Below are 22,332 nucleotides of genomic sequence, written 5' to 3' on the forward strand. Positions count from 1 at the left end.
AAGCTGGGCATTGTAATTACTTTAAAAATAGACTAATGTAATGTAACTTTTAAATTCATATCACATTGTACTGTGTATAAGCTGGAATTGTAATTTGTTTCGTTTTATGTTTGAGCTGATGGCCAAGTTGCCAATGCTCGTAATAAATTTAAAAAAAAAAAAGTGGTAACTGTCAAATGTGACTGCTTTTGGTTTTTAAGGATTTGAGGTTAACTTGTTAAATGATAATGAAAATTAAAAACAAACACGAAGCGAAAGCAAAGCGCGATTGTTTAGTTTTATTTACTTTTGATACATTTCGTTTGGGTTTGCATCACTTTAGCTTAGAATGATTAGAATTTTAACTTTCTGTTAATTAAATTTATATCTTATACAGACATTCAGCGTAGCAGTTGCAGTGATGGAAGTGATGTATGCGTGTCGTTGCTGCCTGCGGCGTGCTCCGGACAAGGACCTGACGACGCCGTACACACATCTCGGCATAACGGAGATATACGCCGACATGATCAAAGGGTGCTTTGACATAAATGTGAGTACGACATTCTTGTTAGTGTAGAGTAACGTACACAAACTTAACATTTTGTTCAGTTAAAGATGGATGTTATTGTTAGAAAATAGTGTTAGATTAGGACAGCATGGTCTTTAATTTTAATAATAATATTAGGAGACATCTTACACAGATCAACCTAGCCCCAAACTAAGCAAAGCTTGTACTATACATGCTAGGTGACGATATACATAATTACATACCTATATTATAGAATACATCCTTATATACATAGGAAACACCCATGACCCAGGAAGAAATATTAGTGTTCATCACAAAAATAAATGCCAATACTGGGATTCAAACCCAGGACCATCGGCTTCATGGGCAGGGTCACTACCCACTATGCCAGACCGGTTGTCAAACTATTTCGTACTAGCAAATGTGGGTGATTGATTATTTAACATGCAGATGGCACTGGGTGGCTCGGGCTCGTGCGGCATCTGCTCTATGTGTGTGTGCCGCCTGCGAGACGCGAGCCACTTCAAGCTGCAAGTGCAGCGCAGCCAGGCAGAGCTGCAGGCGTGCACGCAGGAAGAGAACATCAAAGGTAGGGGCACCACCCATCAAACAACTAGTGAACTTTGTTTGAGCTCTATACAATATGTGACCGCACCACTGAAGCTGCCAACGCATTAGATAAGCCTCTATTCGTCTAAGCTCGTCGTATTCACACTCGGTCAGATCATCTGATGCACGTGATCTTATGCAAGAAGTCCATTAATAACTATGTTACAATCACACTTTGATTGGCAATCCAGATGGCGGCACCATACACCCTCCTGCCGAGGGTTGACTGCACATTATCCTGCCAAATATGTTCATGTAGTGTTACTGGGCTTCTTTAAAAATATCTGAGCATAAATTTAACAGGAAGTTGATGTAGCGTGTTCTGTTTGTTTGGTCTAGAGGAAGAATCTGCAGACGAGGCAGAATATCCAGAAATGCAGGATGAAGACTGGACCAGTGAGCCTGTATCAGGTGAGTGCTGCAATGAATAATAATAATCATTATCAAGTAATCTTGGTACTTGGCACTCTTGGTACTTCGTTTTAACAACTGGTTTAGAAGATGTGATGATTTATAAACAATATCTGTCTGTTTTTATGTTTGCGATAAACTCAAGAACTACTGAACGGATTTTCATGCGGTTTTCACCTATCAATGAAGTAATTTTTGAGGAAGGTTTAGGTGTATAATTTGCTAACCCGTGTGAACCCGGGGCGGGTTGCTAGTATTTAATATTATCAATTCTGTAAGTACAGTAAAACATGTGAAATAAAGTCCGTCAACCAAATCTTGTCAGTAGTAAAAGGCGGCAAATTTGAAAAATCGCGGGTTAGCAACACTGTTTCGAATAATTCCAAAATGCGTGTCATCTGTGTTTTATCTGTGGAATGTGGATCGTGAACGACAGCCGTCACCTTATTTGTTTTCATTTGGTTTTCATTCTGAATCGTTTCTGTTTCAAGAGATATTTCTGCTGTCACCATTAAATGCCAATACATTAAATAAGAATAAGCAAAGCTAAGGGGCCTACAATGTACAATCATGCTCGTTGATGGTAAACATTACTAAAAATTGAGGTTATGACAAGTACACACTGGAAGAACTCTTTCGAACTTTTAAGATTATGTTCAGTTTTTTTGTTTTAGGGTTAAAAGGCATAAATAAAATTAAAACGTATGCCTAAATCTATCCAACAAGACCATAAATTGTGTCCTGGAAACCGTCCATAGGCCCACATGTCTAATATTTTCAGCAATCAGTTGTGACTATTTACAAAGGTAAACCTTTTAAACAGTATTAAGAGCCTTGATTATATCGCCGTTCTTTCGCAATATCTACCTAATCCATACATGTTTGTTGCAGGATTAAATCTTGCCCAATATAAGGCGTTCGTAGTAGGTAGTATCTTTTCAGACAATACTTACCTATGGCGGTTTATGTACGTGTACAACGCAACCAAGTCGAAAAGTGACCCTTATCTTATTTACCTTTAAATTAAATAAACACCCAAATATCAGTTGTTTTATTTTTAATATGTATATTGTACAATATATACCAATCAAAAAAATTACACAGGTATGTCATATTCATCCAGAACAGTATACTAATTTACATTAACAAGTGGCATATTATATTGTAAATAACAAATATATGCACTATCTATTTTAATATCTGCATTTTGATTTTAAACTTAGAAGACATAGATAGGGAACAAAGAGAATATAAGCAGTTGTTTTTGATATCTTCAAATTTGTTCATCATTTTGATTAACATTGTTTTAACATCGCTTTTAAATTGTCCGTCCATGTTTCAATTTTTTTCAATAAACCGCGAGTGACAATTTGAATTGACGTACACAGGGCGCGCTCAGCGGAAAAAAAAATCTGTGTTGGTTCGATGTACATTGCTGCTTTTCTTAGCGCAATACTGCTCTTTGAGTGTTGCCCTACTTTAGTTTGCTTTACATTGCTACTGACAAGATTTGGTTGACGGACTATATAATGAATTACGAGGGTGAATCAAAAAGTCCTTAGAACTGGCTGTTTATAAAAAGTTTTTAAATGAAGTTTTTTTTTTATTTTGAACTGTCATTATAACGTAATATTTGACAGTTGGTTTCATTCGAATTGTTCCCGCCGTTACATGGTAAATCAATATTTTGCGAAATAAGTCGACTAAAACGTCCCATTATGGAAAAAAATGAGTTACGTGCCGTGATAAAGTACTTGTGCATGAAAAAAATTACTACCAAGGAATTTTTTTTGGATATTCAGCAAACCGTAGGCACTAGTGCTGTACCCTATTCCACCGTCGCTTTCTGGGTTGCCGAGTTTAAAAGAGGCAGATCTAGCTGCGAAGACGACCCCCGCTCCGGCCGGCCATCTACCTCAGTTAACGCAAAAACCGTTGAAAAAATTTAGAAAATGGTTTTGGACGACCGGCGACTAACAATTAAATACATAGCAGAGACTCTAAAGATTTCGTTTGGTAGCGTACATTCAATACTAACCGATGTTTTGGGTTTTAAAAAAGTGTCAGCAAGATGGGTTCCGCGAATGTTAACGCAGGCTAACAAAGACTTGCGTTTAGAAGTTTCGAAGCGGAATCTAAAGAAAATCTTGCATGATCCGGACACTTTTTATCGTCGTTTCGTAACAATGGACGAAACATGGGTTCACCATCTTGACCCTGAAACAAAAAAGCAAAGCATGTCCTGGAAACGGCCATCCTCCCCTCCAATAAAGAAATTTAGAGTATTTCCGACAGCGGGTAAAGTTATGGCCTCAGTTTTCTGGGATGCAGAAGGAATCCTTTTTATTGATTATCTGTCTAAAGGAAAAACCATTACAGGTGCATATTACACCGATTTGATACCAAAAGTGCGTCAAGCAATCAAAGAAAAACGTCGAGGAAAATTGAGTGCGGGAGTGCTTTTTCACCATGATAATGCTCCGGCTCATCGATCACAAATGGCTCTCACTGCAATCCGCCAAGCTGGTTTTGAGATCTTTGATCATCCGCCCTACTCGCCAGACTTAGCTCCTAGTGATTTCCACTTGTTTCCGAAACTAAAGGAGCACATTCGCGGAACTAAATTTGACGACAACAACGCGGTCATGGGTGCCGTAGAGGAGTTTTTTGAGGCTCAAGAAAAATCGTTTTTTTATGATGGATTAAAAAAACTTGAAAAACGGTATAATAAATGTATAGAACAAGAAGGAAATTATGTTGAAAAGTAAAAAAAATAAAAATGATATTCGTTTGTTTTTGACCCTATTTCTAAGGACTTTTTGATTCACCCTCGTACTTTAAGATAACAAGTGTACAAAAATAATCCTTTGACGTAACCATTGCAAAGAAGAAATTGCTCTCAGTCCCGGTTACTGTGTGGTATGTAGGGCTTAATATAGTGTGCGTTGCTCTAGATGACATGCTCCGGTTCAACATGGCGGCCGCAGACAAGGCGAGCGACGAGGATGACCCGCTGTCGGGTGAGTACCTGCTTCATGTACTATACTCTGTATCTTTAGGTAAGTATTTAAATAAAAGTAAACAAATCATTTGTACATTTTGGGAAAACGAATGAAAGTAAATGGAAATAAGAGTAAAGGAAAACCGAGGAAAAGGTGGACGGACTGTGTGAGAGATGATATGATACGAGCGCAAGTGAATGAACTGCACAGATGACGGATGACAGAGAAGTATGGAGGAAAAAGACATGTTGCGCCGAACCCAAGTGAATGGGATATTGGCAAGCGAAAGATGATGATGATGGTTGTTTGTTAGCTCGGTTAAAATAAAATAAAAATGATGATAATCCCACACCATGCCGAGATGTTTGTTAAATTAAATTAATTATATTTATAAATTGTTTTGTTAATGTGTTCCAGTGTGTTCGGAGGGCAGCGCCGCCCGCGCCAGGGAACAGCTCGCGATGGCTTGTTCCGTGGTGCTCGAGCGCCTCCGCGGCGACGCGACTGTTCACAGTGGAGACAAACCATACCGCTGCGAACACTGTGGCCAGCATTTCATGAACAAGTCTGTTTTACGAGAACACATTCAACACACCCACTCATTGACCGGAGAGAAACCATTTGCTTGTGATTTTTGTAGTTCTACGTTTCAAACCGGATTGCTTGTAACAGAACATGAGAAGAGCGAACACGGTGTTACAAATTTCATGTGTGCTGAATGTGAGTATACAACAAGTTCCAAGAAAATTTTGGAGACTCATTTAAAGAGTCACACTTTGGAGAATAATTTTAAGTGTAGTCACTGTAGTTATACAAGTTCTCGTAAAAGTGATTTACACAAACACCAAACAACACACATTGCTGGAAATCCTATTAAGTGTAGCGACTGTAATTTCAAATGCAATGATGAATCAAAAGTGCGACGTCACCAGAAGACACACAACCGTAGGCACCAGAGTATTATTACTAGAAAAAAACCTTACAAATGTAGTTATTGCAACTACAAGTGCAGTGCTAGTTCTTTGTTACGAAGACATGAAAGGACACATACTGGCGAAAAGCCTTTTCAGTGTAGCCACTGTGATTACAAATGCAGTCAGAAGGCAAACTTACAACTACACCTGATGATACATACTGGGGCGAAGCCATTTCAGTGTAGTCACTGTGATTACAAATGCAATAAGAAGTCACACTTACAAAAACACCTGATAATACATACTGGGGCGAAGCCATTTCAGTGTAGCCACTGTGATTATAAATGCAGTCAGAAATCAAACTTACAAAATCACCTGATGATACATACTGGGGCGAAGCCATTTCAATGTAGCCACTGTGATTACAAATGCAGCCAGAAGTCACACTTACAACAACACCTGACGATACATACTGGAGCGACCCCATTTCAGTGTAGCCACTGTGATTACAAATGCAGCCAGAAGTCACACTTACAACAACACCTGATGATGCATACGGGGGTGAAGCCATTTCATTGTAGCCACTGTGATTACAAATGCATTCAGAAGTCACAATTACAACTGCACCTGACGAAACATACTGGGGCGAAGCCATTTAAATGTAGCATCTGCGACTACAAGAGTAATCGGAAAGAACACTTACTAGTTCACCAAAGAATACACACCAGAGAGAAGCCATACACATGTAGTCATTGCGACTACAAGTGCACTAATAGTTCAGCCTTACGAATTCATGAAAGGACACATACTGGCGAGAAGCCTTTTCAGTGTAGCCACTGTGATTACAAATTCAGTCAGAGATCAAGCTTACAGCAGCACCTGATGATACATACTGGGGCGAAGCCATTTAAATGTAGCGATTGCGACTACGAATGCAGATGGAAATCATGTTTAAAAATACACCAGTCGAATCATACAACGGCGAAACTATAACAATGTGGAATTTGCAATTATATTACAAGTATCGTCAAACTGTAGCAGCGGACTGGCATAGGTTATTTATCTTCCAACAGCGAGCTGTTCGAGCTGAGGAATATTTAATTGTTATTCCTATCCTGATCTAGATTTAGTTTAATGGTAGTTATGTTTACTTACTGACGCGATCTCTTGGACAGGTCTCCACGGAACCAGCGTCAAGATACCTAGAGGTAACTTGACACCAAGCTGAGGGGAGACCTGTTCAGTGACGTTTGTTTTATATTAATAAAATTGTAATAATGACTTTTATCAAATTAAAACACACAAAATTAAATCTTAAAAAATAGTAAAACCGACTTCAAAACGGACAGATTAAAATTTATCCCGTTTTATATGCGCTAGAAACTGAAACTTTTACAGTCGTAGGCGTATAAAACGGAATATTATTTTATTTTGTCCTTTTTGAAGTCGGTTTTACTTTTTTTAAAGATTTATTGTATTTTTCCTTTTTTAATTTTTAGTTCTTATTTGATGCATCATTCTGTAAAGGGGCCCACTGATTAACAGTCCGCCGGACGGTATCGGCCTGTTAGTTAGAACAAAATTTTGTCAGTTCCGAACAACTGACAGGCCGATACCGTCCGGCGGACTGTTAATCAGTAGGCCCCTTAAGACTCGTTCCTGTCCATGAAGTTATATTTTTTAAACTGGAGCGAGTTGTCACTTTTTTTGCCATACTAATTTGAACCTTATCACCGAGACAGAAAGTTGTTCGTACCAGACTAGAGAAAACGGTCCACTTGAGATAGAAAAACCCGAGCCCTGTGTCTCACTCGCACATGTTGCCAATGTTAAAAAGATACCATTGTGGTAGAAATTATATCAATAAACTACTGAATTTAATTACCTTCTTATACAATTTTAGTGCTTTATTCCGATTACAGTTCTGATATCTTTTAAGTAATTTGTAAATAATTATGATGCCAATATTATTAACTGATTAAACCAAGCGCATACACAGCAAAAAAAACCTAAATTTTAGTATGGTAGAATTTGTAGTAACTTTAAATATTAATTGGTATCCCCAACTTGATAACATTTCTTCAAAACACGTGAATGCGAAATTTATTAAAAATTGTGAAGAAATGTTGTGTTAAAGGTTGTTGGAGTGAAATAATTGCTAATTGTGGAATATTGTTTCACAAGAAAGCCACAATTATTACATTTTACTATAAAAATACAAGACAACATTGTCAAACTCATTAGGGTGACTATGATGTCGGCACGTTGTGAATCGGTCTCACAGAATTCTTATTATTAACGTAGGTAATGTAAAAGTAAGTTTAACTTAATAGGTATTATGTCTTTATTTCGGCATGTTTAATTTAAGATTTGTTATAGAATAAATTGCCAAAATTTAAAACCAAAGTGCATAACTCCTTAAATATTACAGACTCTCATTTATACATAATATTTTGTTACGGAAAAGGTGTGTCAAATTGTTTATATAATTAATATAATATATGCAATCGATTCTTTATAGGTAGGACACATTTCCGTCAATAGAAAAAAGGCACCAACTTTAAAAAAACGTCATATTTGCTAAACAGATCTTCAATGACGCTTACACTTAAAACAAGCAACAACGGTTGCACTCCGGGACTGCCGATAGAAATGAAAACTCACCTCACTATGTTACCGACGCCCGGTAAAACGATACATACGTTTAGCGGAGGTACTCTATTTATTTATTATATATTATTATCATTCTCAAATAAGATCACACTTTTTCATTGACATGTTTATTTACATACTGCCATGACAACGTCAAATTATTTGAACATAGGTAAAGAGTCTTGAAAAGGAGTCCGCAACATAAATGTCAAATAACATTGAGTTTTTCTTTATTGATTTAAATGCAATTTAAATTATGAGTGGCCACCTTACGGGGCTTCCGGTCACGTGATCGCCTTACGCCCCTTACGGTCACGTGATCGCCTTACGCTGTCTCGAGTTTATCATTTTTTCCTCACCTCAAAAAGTGCCCAGTGCCGCTAAAGAAGTTTTCACTTCAAAAAGCTGAAGTGGACAAAAGGGAAGCCTACCTTTATGAACATACCATGAGATGCCATGAGTGAGTGCGAAAGAGGCCGACTACAAATGAAAAAAAACCCTGACTACTTAAAATTTCACTTTATTTACAAAATGACACACCCTACTGATATATTCCATGTTATGTTATCCTAATATCCCACATACAGATGTCTTATGGTCACCCTAATTAGAACGAGATGCAGGGCTCTAGTTTGACTTCTCATGTGGACACACTTTTTGGTCAATGTACTCGATCCAGTTTATTAACTCTAAATCCGTGTTCCTGTCCGGCCAAACTGTCATGTCACTAAACATGTTTGCACTTCGGGTACGTATCAATGTTCAAGGTATGGATCTGAAGCTATCAAGATTCGAGGAGTTGGACCTCTAAGAACCCGAACTAAATCTTAATACAAATGTTCCTTCAGAACTTACTTGCTTAACAAACTTAACGAAGAGGACAAATCGCCTAAAGTGAAATATGCGTTGTTAAAGAGTTCCGTTCTGGTCATCAATCATCATCACAGTTGCACTTTATCAAATGGCACTGTTTGGATAAAAAATTAAAAATGCTTTGTTTATTGATGAAAATACTAAAATCGCTATATATATGCCTATAAGATATGAGGAGTTTCGTAGAATCCTCACGCATCCCATCAACCAGAACTGAGTTTTGACAAAGACGAGACCAACTTGGGACTACATACATTCAAACAAAAAAATAATGCAAAATCGGTTCAGAAATGACGGAGTTCTGAGGCAACAGACAAAAAAAATACGGTCGAATTGATAACCTCATTTTTTGAAGTCGGTTAAAAACTGGGATTTTTTCCCATTAGTTACCACTGGTAAAAGGTGGGAATTTCTATTCCCAGTAGTTACCACCAAAATGTTGTTTGAGTTCATTCATTACTAATAAAAACAGTATAAATACAGGGTGTTTTTTTGGGTTCCGTACCCAAAGGGTAAAAAACGGGACCCTATTACTAAGACTTCGCTGTCCGTCCGTCCGTCACCAGGCTGTATCTCATGAACCGCGATAGCTAGACAGTTGATCACAAATGATGTATCTCTGTTGCCGCTATAACAACAAATATAAGTACTAAAAATAAAATAAATATCTAAGGGAGGCTCCCATACAACAAACACGATTTTTTTGCTCTATTTTTGGTTGATGGTGCGGACCTCCATGCGCGAGTCCGACTCGCACTTGGCCGGTTTTTAACCGACTTCCAAATCTAAAAGGAGGAGGTTATCAATTCGGTTGTATGTTTTTTTTTTTTTTTTTTTTTTTTATGTTTGTTACTCCATATCTCCGTCATTACTGGACCGATTTTGAAAATTATTTTTTTGATTGTATGTATATGCATACAGATTGGTCCCGTTTTTGTCAAAACCCAGTTCTGATGATGGGATCCATGAGGAATCGAGGGAACTCCTCAAATCTTAAAGGCACACATATAGTGATTTTTGTATTTTTATCAACAAATCAAGCATATACATTCAAAAAAGTGACATTTGATGAAGTGGAACTGCTGATGATGATCAGAACGGAACTCTTCAACGATGCATAGCACACGTCTGACGATTTGTCCTCTTCGTTATGTTTGTTAAGCAAGTTAAGTTTTTAAGCTACATTTTTGTCAAGCTCGAGTGCTGATGATGGGATCCATGAGGAATCGAGGGGACTCCTCAAATCTTAAAGGCATGCGTATAGAGATTTTTGTATTTTCATCAACAAATCAAGCATATACATAAAAAAAGTGACATTTGATGAAGTGGAACTGCTGATGATGATCAGAACAGAACTCTTCAACGACGCATAGTTCACGTTTGGCGATTTGTCCTCTTCGTTATGTTTGTTAAGCAAGTTAAGTTTTTAAGCCACAATTTTGTCAAGCTCGAGTTCTGATGATGGGATCCACGAGGAATCGAGGGAACTCCTCCAATCTTAAAGGCATCCGTATAGAATTTTATATATTTTCATCAGAAAATCAAGCATTTACATTAAAAACTGTGGCATTTGATGAAGTGGAACTGCTGATGATGATCAGAACAGAACTCCTCAACGACGCATAGTACACGTTTTGTGATTTTCAATTTCGATTTTGACTTGGATTGGGCCCCGGACTCGGACCCGTACTCGGACTCGGGCCCAGACCCGGACCTTGACCCGGAAAACCACTATGATACCTAAACTAAATCAACCACTATGATTACCATAAAATGTATACATATTACCAAATAAAGTATAAGCACCGTTAAGTGGGTTAGGCTAGTAGTTAGAGAAGTCGGTTTTTTTCTATTAAAGATTATTTTATAGTCCTCTGCTGCTCTGCAATGATTTACGTGGTGCCTAATATGTAGGTCATACTGCAACTGAAACTGAACAACTCTTACTATGGAACCATTACCGTAATGGCGAAATAAAAATTGATTCTCCCATACAAATATCACCATCAGACCAGCCAACATACCTATATGTATGACACAGCCAATTTTATTAAATTACATTTTGCTTTAATACATTATTATAAATTGATTAGTGTTTCATTTCAGTAAACTGCCTTGAAAACACAGCTTGAAAATGATCAAAAATACTAAAACTGTTTAATAACTTAATTACCTAATAAAATCATTTGAAAAATAATTTAAATGGATGATTAAATTTATCCTTACTTACATTTTATGACGTGGATAAACCATAATACGCCTGCTGTAGGTAAATATAGCTGGTCAAACAAATCTTGTCAGTAAAAAGGGCGCTAAATTCAAATCCCTTCGCTCATACTTTTTTTAAATTTGCCGCCTTTTTCTACTGACAAGATCTGCTTGACCAAGTATATTTCTTATACCGGATCTCGCACTATAGAGAATGAGATATCTCCGCTCCTCGAGCGTTGTTGTTGTGTGGGGATTCCACGAGCATAGAGTCTGTTCGGAAAGTGAAGAGTCGTAAAATGTATTAGGCCCCTCAGGGGTCGGACAAAAAGTGCGGATGACGTCAAACCACTTATAGGATGATTTCAAATAGTATTTTTGATTTTCATAAACAATTATCACTTATCATTTATCAACCTCTTTATTAAACGATATCGCCACTTGAAATGAGTAAGTACGTTTTTGACTGACACATTATCAATCAGATGAACAATAAATTGACTTCGTTATTGTTTAGCTATTGTATCTTCACGATTATATTTAGCTATAAAAGTATAATAACATCAAATTATCTTTTTTTATTTTTACTAATCTTACCTACTGTTCCCACTTTTGACTATTAAACCTATTTATCTGAGGATCCCACAGACTTGTTCTAAGTGTTCTAACTAATTTCAAATAATTATACCTTATGGTAACGAGTTTCGTGAAATTTATTTTATTCACTACATCACCCTACCACCTGTATTATTAATTCCATGGATTTATTTACGATTATTTTGTTACTTCATTAATACTACTTTGTTACTACATGTCACACGGAAGTTTAAATACAAACTCAAACATCATCCTGTGTGCAAGATTACGTCATTTTTACGTCATCCGCACTTTTTGTCCGACCCCTGGGCCCCATACATGCCACGACTCTTCTCTTTCCGCACAGACTCTACATATAAGTAGTGAGAGCGCGGCGCAGTACCTGTGTCTACTCTGTGGCGCCGACGACATGTCGCCGACGTGACAGCCCGGGACGGTCGACAGAGGGGGTGCTATGCGACAGCGAGTGTGTAGGAATGGTAAAGAAAATAAGTAGAATACATAGAATAATACTTTTTATTGAAGGATACACATCAATCAATTAATTCTAAACTGAAATAAAATTAAATGTCATTTACTAAGAAAAAGTGACCAAGGCCTCCAGTGCCCTAGGCTGGAATCGAACCAGCGTCCTCTGCTATCGCGCCATTCGGCCACCGGGCCACAGCGGCATAGGTCGAATTTTTCAGGGGATGTACAGTCGCCATCAGATATATCGGAGCTGTCGAGGTGCTCAAAAATATCTGAACACACACTAACACCTTGACAATAGAGGCGTGTGCACATATTTGTGAGCACCTTGGCCGCTCCGATATATCTGATGGCGACTACATAAGTCTCAAGAAAGTCGGTGGTACTTCGTGTCTGGAGTTTGGGCCCACACCTCCGGCTGGGAGCCACATGTCTGAGGGCCTACCGCGGACACCAAACTCCGGAAATTGCGGGCATCTTTCTCTTTTACTTTGATTAAGGCTTAAAGGGACAGAGAAAAATGCTCTCAATTTGCAAACTTCGATTTTATTAAAGCCCTGACCACTTCGCCCCCTGCGCTCACTGCACTAACTAGCGGATCGACACTAATATACTTCACCAGTTTCACCACTGTATTTTAATATTAAGTGATTACATTTGTACAAGTACATTGTTTGTACTGTAGGAGCAGCACAGGAGCCCCCTGCTTATTGCGATGTGTCAATGTCGGGTTTAACTTTCCGATTTAGGACAAAAGGCGACATACCCTCCGCCGCGACCGATCGCTATAGTAAGGGTTCTCTTCCGCGTCTCATCTGGTGTCTCCGCGGGTGCTGTTTAAAGCTACAAAAATCAAAATCCAAATATCTTTATTTGCTAGGATATGGTACAAGGCAAGATCTTATGGTTAAGTTTACGTCCATGCATATTCAACCTGCATGCAGTACACTTACATACACACACACACACACACACACTTGTAGTCGCTATTATTGCTTTTGAAGCTTCGTCTCATGCGTCTTCTGGTGACGTCTCAGGTTGGCTTTATCGCTGAATTTGTAATCACAATGAGTACATATGAAAGGCTTTTCTCGAGTGTGTATCCTCTGGTGTTTATTTAAATCCGGTTTATTAGTGCATTTGTAATCACAGTGGCTACACTGAAATGGCTTTGCTCCAGTATGTATCCTCAAGTGTCTTTGTAAGTGTGAGTTCCGACTGCATTTGTAATCACAGTGGCTACACTGGAAAGGCTTCTCTCCAGTATGTGTCCTTTCATGAATTCGTAAGGCGGAACTACCACTGGACTTGTAGTCGCAGTGACTACATGTGTACGGCTTCTCTCCAGTGTGTATTCTTTGGTGAACTAGTAAGGTTTCTTTCCGATTGCTTTTGTAGTCGCAGATGCTACATTTAAATGGCTTCGCCCCAGTATGCATCATCAGGTGTTTTTGTAAGTGTAACTTCTGACTGCATTTGTAATCACAGTGGCTACACTGAAATGGCTTTGCCCCAGTATGTGTCATCAGGTGTTGTTGTAAGTATGACTTCCGACTGCATTTGTAATCACAGTGGCTACACTGAAATGGCTTTGCCCCAGTATGTGTCATCAGGTGTTGTTGTAAGTATAACTTCCGACTGCATTTATAATCACAGTGGCTACAGTGAAATGGCTTTGCCCCAGTATGTGTCATCAGGTGTTGTTGTAAGTGTGACTTCTGACTGCATTTGTAATCACAGTGGCTACACTGGAATGGCTTCGCCCCAGTATGTATCTTCAGGTGTTGTTGTAAGTGTGACTTCTGACTGCATTTGTAATCACAGTGGCTACACGGAAATGGCTTCACCCCAGTATGTATCATCAGATGTCGTTGTAAGAGTGACTTCAGACTGCATTTGTAATTACAGTGGCTACACTGAAATGGCTTCTCGCCAGTATGTGTCGCTTCATGTCTTCGTAAGGCTGAACTTTGACTGAATTTGTAGTCGCAATGACTACAAGTGTACGGCTTCTCTCCGTGCTTCTTCCTCTGGTGTGCTTTCAAGGATGATTTGAGACTGAATTTGCCATCACAGTAGCTGCATCTGTGAACAATCGCGAGCTGTTCCCGGGCGCGGGCGGCGCTGCCCTCCGAACACACTGAAACACACATTAACATAACAATTTAAAGTGATTATAGCGCTTATAATCATTTTTCTGGCCTCCGGCCCCAGTAAAAGAATACTGACACTAAATAATGCTAAAACATACCAAAGTTACGTAGTTTAGTACCAATAGCTCAAGCTTTGCTTAGTTTGGGGCTAGAGTGATGTGTGGAGGATAGCGTCAAATGTTACCGAATATTAAATTCGGCCCATCTCTAATCACCAACCAAATTAAAACTGTACCGAGCCACGAAAAATACGTTTTCATCACACTCGCTCAGTAAATGTGGAATTGCACGCAGGCATAGCGGGCGTAATAGAAAAAGCGTTTCCCCTAGAGAGTAATGAAGTTTCTAGTACCATAATTAACAGTTTTTTGTCTTTATACTTCATTTTTCTATCGCAAGTGTGATGAAAAACATTGTGTGTAACTCGGGGCGTAATAAAAATAATATTGCAAACTCGAGTCTATAACTTACTCTCGTTTGCAATATTTAACTTACGCCCCATGTTGCACAATGTACTATTTCATCACACTTGTGTCGCGGAGAACCGCGAGTATCATATAGCCCCTCCAGACTATGTGCGTGAATCGCGGGCGAAGCCGCGAACGCGAGTGTGGAATCGATTTCACTGTCTGCGAAAATGGACTCCACACACGCGTTCGCGGCTTCGCGTCGCGATTCGCGCACGAGTGTGGAGGGGGCTATACAAGTTGGTAAGTTGCACAACAAATACTATATATAGCTGGTCAACCAAATCTTGTCAGTAAAAAAAGGCGCGAAATTCAAATTTTCTATGGGACGATATCCCTTCGCGTCTACATTTTTCAAATTTGCCGCCTTTTTCTACTGTCAAGATCTGGTTGACCAAGTTTAGATTCGATGTATCTTTAACCCTGCTGGCAACACTGACATGGAAGAAAAAAGTCAGTGTAAGGTAGAGAACAAAAGAGAACAGGTGGGTGTGTTAAGTGAGTAATAAAATGGTGGGAAGTGGTTGATCCTTTGAGTATTATAGTATAGCCTATGGAGACGTGATACACGGGCATGAATCTAGTATAACTGGATTGGGCATGAGTGGTGGGGATAACTGACAGAACGGGATAGTCTTATGTATCTTTCAGTAGGAGTAGTAGCGTAAGCGCTATTATTGTTTGTCCTTGTCACAGTCTCACATTTTGTTTTGTTCCCCACCATAAATTAGTATGGATGATTGGTCGAATTTATTTGTTGCCCCCATAACAAATAAATTCGACCAATCATAGCGTCGCAATGCGCAATGCGACGCTATGATTGGTCGAATTTATATGTTTTGTCCCTCACGATGGCACGCGTAGACCACTTCTATAGGATGCTACCTTCTATGTACACGGGTGACCCCCTCCGGCAAAGTACATTGGTCAACTGTTCAAACACGTTATATAAAACTACTTGAAGTCGCTTCACCGCCATTTTGCATCGTTCCGTGTCGCGAGGCGTTTCTCTTAAAAAATGGTGACTTGTGCAGTATTATCATGTAAAAGACGATCTGATAGCTCAAATTCGCAACTAGATCGCGTTTCCTATCATAAATAAGTATTTATACTAACTATTAAATGTATATTGAAGTACAATCTCCATTTAAAGAAAAAACCGTTGCGATACATAAACGACAGAAAAATGTAAACATGAATACAGTGGTACGGGGACGAATCGGTCTTAAGGGATGTGACAAAGTCAAAAAAGCGACTCAACATTTGAATGATTGAATGAATCATTCATTCATTCAATCACGGCAGTTTGTTTAATAAAGCTGATCAAGCAAATAATGTCAGTAAAAAAAGGCGCGAAATTCAAATTTTCTATGGGACGATATCTTTACCTATGTATCAGCCCGGAAAACCCGCGGGCGACAGTTCATTCCACAGTTTAGCTGTACGTGCTGTCTAAGACACAAAGACAAATAAATACAGACAGCCATACATACAAAGAATCATTTTATTGACTACCTAATATCTTCAATGTACAGAATTTTCACTTTTACAATTTTATAATAAATAGTATAAGACAATTCAGTTCATTCATCAAACTGATTTGACTCATTCTTCAGATGTGACCCATCACTATCATGTTCGTATGTATGCTGCATAGTTATGTGAAAACTCTGTCTGTGTGCGTGTAATTTTTGATGTGTTGATTTTTTTTGTAATGTGCGTTTGTCGCAACAGCAAAATCTGTGTCTGTTGAGTTACTTATCTTTTGGTGGTGTGCTGTAGGTGTTTACCTCGCCCCCCCCGCTTAAAGTGGGAAAAAAATTGTTCGAAGAGTTTACGTTATCACATCTCCATAGGCTATATACTCAAAGTGGTTGATCAGATGTGGTAAGTTTCATATACATGATTGCTATTCTCTATTGAACTGTAGAATACATCTTATACCAAGTATTCAAGTCCGCACTGACGGTTGTGGAACAGCAATATGTAGTACAAGTAAGCTTCGGTTTTGTGGGAAGTTTCGTTTCTATATGGTAGTACTATAATTATTTATTTATTCTGTGATGTGACGTATTTAGGAATTAAGTATTTCCGGATTTAAACTGTTGTGAGACATGCTAACATTGAATAATTTTACGGTTTAGACTCACTTGTTTTAAGTCACTCGCGCGACAACAACAACACGTCGCGCGAGTGACTTAAAACAAGTGAGTCTAAACCGTAAAATTATTCAATTAAGTATTTCGCTTAAAATTTAGTTTTTTCTTTGCAAGTGTCATGAAAAACATTGTGTTGTGTGTAACTCCGGCAGTAAGAATATTGTTACTCGAGTCTAATTCACTCCAGCTTGCGCTTGCGGCTGTCGTGAATATGTAGACTCCATGAAGTTATATTATTAACTTTACATCCATGGTAGACTCTCGCCTCTTACAATATTTCACTTACCCCCCCACGTTGCAAAATGTACTATTTTATCAAATAAATAAAACTAAATTTAACATTGTATACTATGGATGTCTTTAAACAGTCCTCGAAACAGATCAAAAGAACTTAAGTTGTATGTGAGTAAATAATTGAAATAACATTGCATTGTATTCCAAATGTCAGTTCAATCACACGTAGTAGTTGGTCAAACATCACCATAAAATTGTGAACAGTCGTCATTTTACAATCTCGCTAGTAAAATTATAAACTGATGGTAGGAAGATTACAAACTACGTTAGGTTGTAAACCTATACTGTAAGCTAAGCAAAAATATTATTATTTTTAAATACATCATAAACTGACCTTCTATTGGGAGCACTTGAGGGCGGTGCCACTCCTCCGGGCCCAGCACAACCTCGTCCTTGACCACATGATCAATAAACAGTCCGGCCTGCGCGGCCCCCGCGCTCTCTCCTTGCCAAGCACTGTCCTCGCACTCCCGTTCCTCCTTCACACGCACTTCTCCGGGCTCCGTCTTCACACACACCTCTACAAGCTCCATCTTCACCCACGCTGTCTCTATCGACATGATGTTGTGTGCTCACAAGCTAGTAACAGTGAGAACCTGCAATGCAAGTAGCACATGATGATTTGTGGGGCCTCACAGCAATCACAGTTGATCAAGAAGCATTGTGTTTCTTGTGTTATTTAATTTCCAACAGAATTAGGGTCAGTTACACCAAACCGTCTGTCAATGTTTAAAGGTTTGCTTAATTTTATTGTATAGGAATAGGAAGTTTCACGGCTCACTGCTGATTGACGTTGATCAATGTGTCAAGTGTGGGTACAACTGGCCCTAAGACATGTATCAAACCAATTCTACAAGCAATACTAAAATTGTATCCATTAAATTAAATATATTTATTTGCATTTATCCCTTAAATTATATTTTTTAAACATGGGTATTACCCGAGTCGGACAAGTACAAAGTATTTAAGGTGTTCCAACACCAAGACAATGTGGAAGTGGGTGAGATACAAACTATACAAAGCTTGTTCTATTTACGGGGCGAAAACTACAAAATACCTATCGGAGACATCTCGCGCTGATACAACTAATTAATTTACAGCGAAATTATATCTCGACAAATTAAAAACGAATAATCCAAACCAAAACCTCAAAAATTTGACAATTTTTTTTTTTTTTTTTTAATGGCGTTTATTACAGTAGCCAGTGTCATGTCGATATGTATATAAATCGAAAATTTAGAAATTATAATGAGATAATTAATAATAGTTGCTGATTTCAAAAATGACAGTCATTCTGTTAATTCTGTATTGATATATGATTGATATACTTACTTTACTCTTTGCCGCCTATGACAAGATGACACACTACCGTACAATAAAGCCCTTGCTACACGGTCGTCGACAAGCCTTCTAACCGTCTGACCTTGGTCAGTTTTGGTCAAATTTTGTTGGAAACAACTGTCTACACCGCGTGGCCTTGGTCTGGACGGACCGTGTAGACAGTTGTTTCCAACAAAATTTGACCAAAACTGACCAAGGACAGACCAAGGTCAGACGGTTAGAAGGCTTGTCGGCGACCGTGTAGCAAGGGCTTTAAAGAGAACAATAATATCAATATTTTTATTGACAATAAAGATTAAAGTCCTTGCTACACGGTCGTCGACAAGCCCCCCAGACCGCGTAGCCTTGGTCTGGACGGACCGTGTAGACAGTTGTTTCCAACAAAATTTGACCAAAACTGACCAAGGTCAGACGGTTAGAAGGCTTGTTGGCGACCGTGTAGCAAGGGCTTAACAGTCACGTTTACAGTGACACCAAAGCATCACCAAAGTGACACTACAGTGAACCCCGCACTAGGCATGGCCTGTATCGCGGAGGTATGGCGGGGGTCATGATCATCACAAGTTACCACATGAATCTAGTATAGCCCTTGCTACACGGTCGCCGACAAGCCTTCAGACCGCGTGGCCTTGGTCCGTCCCGGACCGTGTAGACAGTTGTTTCCAACAAAATTTGACCAAAACTGACCAAGGTCAGACGGTTAGAAGGCTTGTCGGCGACCGTGTAGCGAGGACTTAGGCCCTTGCTACACGGTCGCCGACAAGCCTTCTAACCGTCTGTCCTTGGTCTGACCTTGGTCAGTTTTGGTCAAATTTTGTTGGAAACAACTGTCTACACGGTCCGTCCAGACCAAGGCCACGCGGTCTGAGGGGCTTGTCGGCGACCGTGTAGCAAGGGCTTTATAACTGGATTGGGCATGAGTGGTGGGGATAACTGACAGAACGGGATAGTCTTATGTATCTTTCAGTAGGAGTAGCAGCGAAAGCGCTATTATTGTTTGTCCTTGTCACAGAATACCTAAGAAATATGACGCTCTCTGGCGAATTTTTAGCAGTTTCTTCTCCCACACTCTTTTTTATTTTTATCTAATGACAAGAAAATACATAGCAGAAGAGCTATTTTCTTTTTTTAATTGCACGTAACATTTTCAACCCCCATAGCACGGTCGCATTTTTATCGCTTGTCACCATGCCTGTCACGTTCTAACAAGTATGTAAGTGCGAAAGGGACGCGCATAGTGATAGGCGATAAAAATGGAACCGTGCTGAGCCCGTAGAGTAGGTAGACCGACACTAGTGAGAAATGAAGCAGTACTGATGATGGACGGCAAAACAGTACCGTGTGTGAGCTATTTCGTGCACCGTCTTGGAGGATACAACTAAACGGAGTAGCCATTAACAGGGTTTCCCCTCTGTTGAAAATAGGCGGCCAACGGTCATACACAATGTATGGACTGACGTTTATCTGACATGGCTATTTTTACGTTACGCATACATTTGACGTTCCCCTCCCCCGCAAAAATCGGCAGACTGTTTTGTACAGAAAAATACCGACATGGCGTCTCCGTTTGATTATATCCTCCAAGTGCACCGTAGTCCTGCGAGCCGGACTACAATGTAGGAGTGTGAATGGGGGGCTTTAGACAGACCAGACCTTGGTGTACCGCATATCGAGATATTTCTTCTCGCTCTCACTTACTTGTCACCTTGGTGCGGTAGCGTATTACAGCCGTAATACACCAATAGGTTTGTTAGCTTCAGAATTACTACTATTTCTGAACATACCCTTAGCCACCGCTGTCTGTCAAACTAATGTCATGTCGCTTTGTAATGTTTGTAATTGTATTGTATGTGTCATATGCATTGTATGCGGTCGTCATTTTTTAGGGTTCCGTATTTCCTTGCTAATAAATCTAATTATGCATATTACATTTCGTTGACACTTATTCTCTACTTCTGACTCTAGCAAAGGCCAAAGTGGCTGCCTATTCTCTAACAATATAAAGTGGTATTCTTGTGAATCTGTTGGAGTATTTCTGCGCACCGCAAAGTTGCCGTGAATCGCGATGGACGTGACGCACGCGTGTCACTGCTGCCTGCGGTGTCCTCCGGACAAGGACCTGACGACGCCGTACACACATCTTGGCAAAACGGAGATATACGCCGATATGCTCGAACAGTGCTTCGATATACATGTAAGTAAAAGTATGACAATCTAGTTATTGTAATATATCCACAGATTATATAATAGTTCTTACGAACAGATACTTATCTCTCAAAGAAAACGCAAATACCTACCGTTTTGATACCTACACAAAAATACAATGGCCTTCAACGCGCCGCTTCCCGCACCGTGCGCGCCGGCACAACGCTAGGGTTGCCGACGCTTAGAAATGATTTTATAAATAAGTAGGTACCTACTTAAACTATATATTCTGTAGAAGATACCTACCTAAAATATAAGTTTTAATTGTCCAACTTGCATTAGAACTTGCCATATAAAATCATAGCGTACAATAACTATACATGAGTAAGATAAGTTGCAATTAGTTATTATAATATTCCGTTTATGCGTTTTATTCCGACAAGTGACTGCGAAACATTTTAAAAGGTCATATCTCCCTGCTGTAACCGCAGTTTTTACGCCGTTTTATAAACTACTTATATTGAGAATGTCTAGCGCTACTAGCAGAATCAGCCCGCAATCTACAATACATGATTGAAACCCTACACAATAGTAGCAAACAAGTAGGCCTTGAGGTAAACATTACTAAAACTAAAACCATGTCAAACTACAAAAAAATAAATATAACATTAGACAGCAAACCATTAGAATATGTTGATCATTATATATATTTGGGGAAACGGATTGGGTTCAGCAGCACAAACAAAGAACTAGAAATAGAGAGGAGAGTTAAAAGTACATGGAACAAATACTGGAATTATAAAGAAATATTCAAAAGTGAATTGCCAATTACATTAAAAAAGAAAGTCATGGATACATGCCTTATACCAAGTTTAATTTACGCATGCCAAACATGGAATTTTACCGAAAAGGCAAAAAATAAAATAATCACATGCCAGCGAGGAATGGAACGCAGCATGCTGAATGTGAAAAAGATATATAAGATAAGACACAGCACAATAAGAGAAAAATTAAAAACAATTGATGCTCTTGCTCAAGCAAGAAAGTTAAAATGGAGATGGGCTGGACACGTGGCGCGTCTGAAAGACCGCAGATGGACAAAAACAGTAACAGCATGGAAAGGGCCTGATGGCAAACGCCGACAAGGAAAACCAACTGCACGCTGGGACGAAGACATAAGAAAAATCGCCGGGCCGAACTGGCAAAAAACTGCTCAGGACCGAGAAAAATGGCTAGCTTTGGAAGAGGCCTTCACCTAAGGGGTTCCTGCTTATAGACTAAGTAACTAAAATACTAACAACCAAATAAATTAAAAACTAATATCTAACTAACCAAACATACATTCATATAACATATTTGTAGCAGGAAATAAAAGGCTTTTTATTTTATTTTTATTTTATTTATTTTATTGAGAATGTCTATCTATCTATACTATACTTTTCCTATCTATCAGAAGAGCAAAAATGTTTTTTTTATTAATTTTGTTGTTTCTGCATCCATCGACACTACAAGCTGTGTTATTTGTTCG

General features: G+C 39.0%; 2 protein-coding genes across 2 annotated transcripts in view; both read left to right on the top strand.

Annotated features, from left to right (window-relative positions):
* The first annotated feature begins 377 nt into the window (after positions 1-377).
* Positions 378-22,332, top strand: part of LOC134658238 (uncharacterized) — a 33,033-nt gene continuing 11,078 nt past the window's right edge. The window contains exon 1 of the mRNA XM_063513850.1: positions 378-529. Within this exon, the coding sequence (XP_063369920.1) occupies positions 401-529 (129 nt within the window). The 5' untranslated portion in view covers positions 378-400. The remainder of the gene's footprint in view (positions 530-22,332) is intronic.
* On the top strand, positions 1,465-6,437 carry LOC134657942 (gastrula zinc finger protein XlCGF57.1-like). The gene is made up of 2 exons (XM_063513541.1): positions 1,465-1,528; positions 4,948-6,437. The coding sequence occupies exons 1-2, from the start codon at positions 1,492-1,494 to the stop codon at positions 6,435-6,437; spliced, it is 1,527 nt and encodes a 508-aa protein (XP_063369611.1). The 5' UTR covers positions 1,465-1,491.

The sequence above is a fragment of the Cydia amplana genome, chromosome 21, assembly GCF_948474715.1.
Source record: "Cydia amplana chromosome 21, ilCydAmpl1.1, whole genome shotgun sequence".
Lineage (NCBI taxonomy): Eukaryota > Metazoa > Arthropoda > Insecta > Lepidoptera > Tortricidae > Cydia > Cydia amplana.